At 33.9% G+C, this 6706-nt stretch overlaps 1 protein-coding gene across 1 annotated transcript in view; it reads left to right on the top strand.

The window, feature by feature from the left end:
- The window catches only part of LOC119577939 (RING-type E3 ubiquitin-protein ligase PPIL2-like), an 11571-nt gene extending 5073 nt beyond the window's left edge, over window positions 1-6498 (top strand). Inside the window, exons 4-11 of the mRNA XM_037925626.1 lie at window positions 83-248; window positions 465-613; window positions 1061-1184; window positions 1291-1439; window positions 1863-2014; window positions 2821-3010; window positions 5913-6064; window positions 6253-6498. Coding sequence (XP_037781554.1) covers window positions 83-248; window positions 465-613; window positions 1061-1184; window positions 1291-1439; window positions 1863-2014; window positions 2821-3010; window positions 5913-6064; window positions 6253-6334 — 1164 coding nt within the window. The 3' untranslated portion in view covers window positions 6335-6498. The remainder of the gene's footprint in view (window positions 1-82; window positions 249-464; window positions 614-1060; window positions 1185-1290; window positions 1440-1862; window positions 2015-2820; window positions 3011-5912; window positions 6065-6252) is intronic.
- The last annotated feature ends 208 nt before the right edge of the window (window positions 6499-6706 follow it).

A 6706-nucleotide genomic window follows, 5' to 3' on the forward strand; every position in this document is an offset into this window, starting at 1 on the left:
TGAATGCACATGTTTATTCTATTAGTAGATGTTTATAAAAGTTCATCAGAATTTTATTTGCATATGTTTATCTGTCTTTTAGGCCATAGAACAGTTGAATATTAAAGTCAATAATTGGAGGGAGCTCCTCACAGACAAGCCCTTCACCCGAAATGACTTGATTATCATCCAGGATTCTCAAAACCTGACCAAGTTCAACATCAGCAAGTTTCATCATGTCATAAAGAACCTTAGAGTAGAGGATGAAGGTGAGTGGGTTGTACCTTTGGTTTTCATCTTCGGAGTTTTCATAAAAACTTTGGAGAAATTAGTTTCATATCTGAATTAAAAAAGAGAAGGATTATATACAGTTGTAACATTTGTATATTATTACGAGTGCCTCATGAGAAATGCTGTTTTGTGCCATTGAAAATTAGTATTGCATTGGTTTGTGCATATTACTAGAGCAAGCTTTTCATTTATAGAGACTGTTAAAGCTCGTTCAGATGCATCCATGAGACTGAAGAATGTTTCACGAGACACTCAGCAGATCCTGGAAGAGTTCAACAAAACGTACAAAGATGATGGTCCAAAGGAGGAAACAGGAGAGCGAGTAGCAGACAAGTTTAATGCGGTATAACATTTCTCAGACTTGGATTGAGTTATCTTTGATGAATAAGTTTTCTCTGTTTTACAAAATTTATTTTCCTGTTTATACTGTTGTAAATTCAAGTTACTGTAGATCTTCAATTTTGTCTCCTCAGAAACTACAAATTCTTTAGCTATTTAGATATGATAAGCCGATGTTTTGACAAGTTTAATGCAGTATGACTTAGACTTCTATATGATGAATCATTTTTCTCTGTTCCTTTTACAGGATGTATTTTTCTGCTTATAGTGAATTAGATTTAGATCTTTAGAAATTACAAATTGTGTAGCTATATAGAAATGAAAAGCTTATATTTTGTATATTGGATGCAGGTGTATATAAAATAGTGGATAATATATTTTTGTAATTGAAAACTTACATTACTGATTTCATAAAAGATAATTAAGAATGATGAATTTGTTTTCACCGAAGGCACATTATTCAACTGGGAAAGTAGCAGCCAGCTTTACCTCAACATCAGTAGATGTGGAAACAAAACAAGAAGCAGCAGTACTAGAAGACGATGTTGTCAGATATCAGAGGGTTAAAAAAAAGGGTATGATATAGTGCTGTAATATGCACATAATGATTACAATCCACAAGAACCATGATCTAGTTTTTTTTTATGACAAAATCTTAATGTCTGTTTTATGTTCCCGTAGGCTATGTTTCCCTCAAGACAAATTTGGGTACATTGAATCTAGAAGTGTACTGTGACACTGTTCCAAAAGCCTCGGAGAACTTCATAAGGTTATGTGATCGTGGATATTACAAGGGAACAAAATTCCATAGATCAATTAGACATTTTATGGTAAGTTTCCTTTTTATGTAATTATGTAATTTGGCTCATTTGTATAGGAAGTACATTGTAAAATATATGTAAATATAACAGGTATGTCTTTCTTAAATTTGCTGACATGAACCTTTATTTTACTTTTTTTTAAATGTGATTTCCATTTCAATGCTTAAGGACACTATCATGGCCTTATCAGTATTGAGAAGTTAATCTTTCCCTAATTTACTTTGCCTTTTCCAAACCAGTGCAGCTCATCATAACTATCCTAACTAAAAATAACATAGTTCTGACCTGTGTTACAAAATAAATAAATAAATAAATAAAAAATAAGCTGACATAATGATACTAAACAATTTTTTTAATGAAATGTTGTGATATACTATAATTTATTGTAATCCTATCATAAGAAGAAGGCTTACAGCTTTTAATTATGTACAGATTCAAGGAGGAGATCCAGAAGGCACAGGCAAAGGTGGAGAGTCTATTTGGGGAAAACCATTCAAGGACGAATTTCGGCCCAACTTGTCCCATAAGGGGCGAGGAGTGCTCTCTATGGCCAATTCAGGACCTGACACCAACAAAAGCCAATTGCAAGTATAATTTCAATCTGTGTTTTAAGGCATTTATATTCAGGTTTATCCTACAATACAGAAGGATATTGTAAGCATTTGTATGTGTGTCCTCCTTTTTCCTTTTCCTTCTGATAACAAACTAAACGAAAATTCCAAGTACTGGTAAATAAAGAAGTTTTGAAACTTCCATTATATACATTAACTGTTATTTCTTTTGCTTCTTCTTCTACTTCTTTTGTTCCTTTTCTTCTTCTACTTCTTCTGTTCCTTTTCTTCTTTTTCTTTCTCTTCTTCTTCTTCTGATTATTCTGCTGCTGCTTATTGTTACATACTAGTTTTTGCCTTTGCATGTCACAAATATGCACTGTCCTGCAACAGTTAATGTATAGTTCATTTGCAATAAGTTTCAAAACTTCCTTATTGGACGGTACTTGGAATTTTTGTTAAGAGTTTGTTATTAGAACTGACTCATCAGCATATCTAAGATGTATGATTAGTCCACAGACACCAGCTCCTGCAGGATTTTTTATTTCTCTCAAAATTGTTGTGCTATATGAATTTTAAAAATCCAGAAAAAATGTGCATACCTGTTAAAACTCACATACATTCCTTTATTGACATAAAAAATGATACTAGATTTTTATAGGTTTCAAAAATGATAGTAGATTTTCTATATGTACATATGTTTGAAAAAAAATCACCAAAATATATTTCATTAAATATGTGGTGAAATGCAAATATGGAAATTCATTTTAGTAATGTAAATCTGATGTACTAGCTGAATTAACACAAAGATTTTAATGTATTGATTACTTGTTTTACAGCTTTATTACGTATAGATCCTGTACCCATCTTGATGGCAAACACAGCATATTTGGCCGAGTTGTGGGTGGTCTTTCAACATTATCAGGAATGGAGGCTATAGAGACAGACAACAAGGATGTTCCAATTGAGGACATTATCATCAAGGAAACCACAGTATTTGTTGACCCCTTTAAGGAAGCAGATGTGGAGGTTTGTATATAATTTATTTTTTTCTTAATGGAAATCTCTTATGGATCATTTTAATCCTTAAACCATTGAAACTAGGTGCATCCAATTCAGCCAGCCACCACATATGGCTACTGTGTGTTGCTACATTACTTAGAGTAGTGATTATGCTATCAAAATGTTGTTTTTGTTATTTTCAAATTCTACCATTTACAAGATCCTTTCCACTGTTTGTGAGCAAAATAGGATATTTCTGTACTGACATGTTAGAAATTTATTAGAGTGCAACCATTACTACTGTTTTTTTGGTAAAGTGAAATACACAAAAAAAAGAACAGCAAAATTTCCTATTTTTAAAATGTTTGACTTCTGACTGACTCTTCTGTTTTTTGTGCAAAATTTAAGTTCCTGTTATAGGAAATAAAAACATTTCCATGTATTTCAAATATACAGTAAGTACTTTGTCAGACACTGCATAAAAATAAGTAGTAGGCAAACTGTTGTCAAAATTCAGTTTTCTTATTTGTAATTTATTTTGCATTAAAAAAAAAGTCAGTTCCCTCAAAGTACAGTTGTAATTATACATTACTGCCCAGGGGAAAAGATAGCAAAAGTAATCAGTATTCATCAGTGAGACGCAGTTGTTTATATATGACTCCGTCCCCATAAATAGGGGCAGAGTCATAGGAAAGTGCAGCATGACACTTTCTGTCAGTGGAAATGAGGATTGAAGTGTTCACTGTGATATTTTTTGTGAAATGTCTCTACACATACAACTACCAAGGAGTCAATGAGTAGAATTTGTGATCTCACCTGATTTCATCTGTCCTTGAGAGAGGGAGAGGGAGAGGGAGAGGAAGTGAGAGTGAGTGTGTGCGTGCGTGTGTGTTTTTACTAATGCTATCAATATTATTACTGCGCCCAGCCTACAAGGCATTCAAGTTTGAGTGGCCACTCAAACTTGAGTGGCTTGTAGGCTGGGTGCATAAAAATGCTCATGAGTGCTGTCAAGACTCCTTGCCTCTCCTTTGCAATGTTATTATCTCTATATTTGTACTTGATATGCTGTATCCAGATGGTAATTAAGTGTTTTCTGTGCATAGGCTCTGTATTGTCTCTCTAGGTAGTCCAAAACTCAGTACAATAATAATAATAATTATTATTATTATTTTTTTTTTTTGTAAAATTAAATTTTCTGTAATACAACCTGTGTTGCCAGTCACAGCAGGCAGGATATAGGATCTTGAACATGGAAGTAGAGTCCTCACTGGAGCAGGTACTCTTTCATTCATTGCTCATGGATGGTACATTCCACACTTGTGTATTGATGGAATTAATACCCACCGAGTCTAATCACCCTCCAAGAACTCATGATGAGTCATTCCCATCATCCCAGCCTTCAGCAGGAATTCTTATGACAACAAGTTTCTGTCACTCTGGCCCTCAGCCAAATTTTTCCATGACAGCACGACCATGTCATCCACTCCTCAAATCAAATACTTTAATGAAGTGATGGTCACGCCATCTGGATTGAAGGAGTTAATAGGACTAACCAGTGTAGACATGACATGTGAGAAAAGAATAAGAAAAAAAGAAGCTATAAAGATTAAAGGAAAATGAACGTTTTTGTGAATATGTGGTTCAATTTTTAGTTTTTGCTCCTTTTTGCTTAATATTAACATACACAGTCAATAAGGTGTTAAGGTATCCCCTGAAATGCACATTATTAATACATACACAACCGGAGAGTATGAAGACGGTCTGTGACACCTGATCATTTTTATGACAGTTTTATTGTATTTGTAGTACCACAAGCAGCCCAGGGAATCTAACAAATATATGATAGGGGGTGCCCTATGGTACTTAACCCATTCCTGACGGGTGGCATGTACGCACAAGCCATGGCATGCCTGGGGCATGTATGTACATGCCATGGTGTATGTATGGACATGCCATGAGTTATTTTTTGTTACAATCACGGCAAAATATTATGTTTTGCCACTGAAAGTGTGATTAAGTCGTTTTTAACACTTTCTCATTTTTACTTTGCCAAAAAAAAAAAATGCAACAAACCAGCGATTTCAACTCCATGATACCACACACTGTTTATTTTATTCGAACTATAGACCAAATAATGATCAACTATGGAGTCTATATAACAACAAAAATACCCTTCAGTCTTGATTTATCAGGAAGTGTGGAAAGTAGAGACTTTAAAAAATAATGAAAACTGAAAATACAACATATCTTCGTAGTATTACGAAGAAATGGCATGGGATGCTGGTATTTGGCATAAGCAGTCGCGCATGCTAGGGCGATGATATAAGCCCCCGGCGGCGAGGCCCGGGCCACTATGAATACTACCCGTCGGGAAAGGTTTAATTTGTTCTTCAGCTGTATAATTATTCAATTTTCTAATTACTTGGTCCAAATCCTGGGATGGTCCCTTTCTAATGAAAGTGATATAACATCTATAAAAACATATATATTTCTGAATGCCAAAGCCTTCTACCATGTTGATACAGATATACCCACTATAAACAAATTCAGTAAACCTAGTTTATGTATATTTTTCTACCATATACATTTCAGCTGTAGAATGATCCATGTCATATCTGGATTTACCCTAAATGTTGATATACATAAATGGATGCAAATGACATATGTAATTTAACAGAAGTCTATGTATCTTGCCTTGTTTTGGATTATCAGTGTGTGTGTGTTTTTTTTTTTTTTTTTTTTTTTTTTTTTTGTGTGTGTGTGTGCTACTGCTGTTTTTTATGTTAGGTAAATATCATGGATATTTTATGGCATATTCACATAGTTTTGAATTGCACTGATGAAGTCCAGTCAAGAACTTCATGTGTTGGCATAACTGAAAATTTTATGTAGTCAAATGATCACTGACCTGAATAGTTTCACACAGCTTGCAGAAGAGAGGCGACTTGATATAGAGAAAAGAAAGGCTGAAGAAGATGAGCTGAAGAACAGAAAACGGCCAAAGGTAGTGGAAGACCAGTTCAAGATGTTTCGGTCTGGAGTTGGCAAGTTCCTTGACCTAGGAAAGTCATCAGTTTCGTAAGTACAGGCTTACAAATGCTTGAGGACTTGTCTTCTAATAGTTGAATATTTTGATGAGATCAAACTTTATCTTACCTGATCCAGTTATTCTTACCTTAAAGATCATTTAATCAGTATAGCTTGTATAAATAGTTCTTGGTTTGAATTCTGTACAAAATGTATATCAAAAGCATTTCTTCCCTCAGAAAAGAAGACCTTCAAACATCATCACAACAGAAGAAAAAGAAGGATGCAACATATGGCTTTAAGGATTTCAGTATTTTCTAGGACTAATTATTTAAAATTGGATTTAATAAGAATAGCTTTACTTTACAAGTTTTCACAAAAGTTAGATTTTGGTATGTTTTTCAAGTTGTGAGTGGTTTCTGTACCAGTAAACATTATATTTAGAGATAATTGTACTTTTGGAATATAATAAACTGTAAATGATAGTTGGCTATGACAAACTATATCCAGTTATTTTAGGAAAGAGTTATTTGTGTTAAACCATTCACAGAAGTGACTATGTAAAGGCAAATAATTAGTTTCACCATCATAAAATTTTGATTGTCCAAGCCAAATTACTGAGTGGCAAATGGTAAATAGTGCTTTGTCTCTCTCCATGTGTGGATCCAGGAGTGAATGAAACCTTCACACTTT

The sequence above is a fragment of the Penaeus monodon genome, chromosome 10 (genome assembly GCF_015228065.2).
Source record: "Penaeus monodon isolate SGIC_2016 chromosome 10, NSTDA_Pmon_1, whole genome shotgun sequence".
Taxonomy (NCBI): Eukaryota; Metazoa; Arthropoda; class Malacostraca; order Decapoda; family Penaeidae; genus Penaeus; species Penaeus monodon.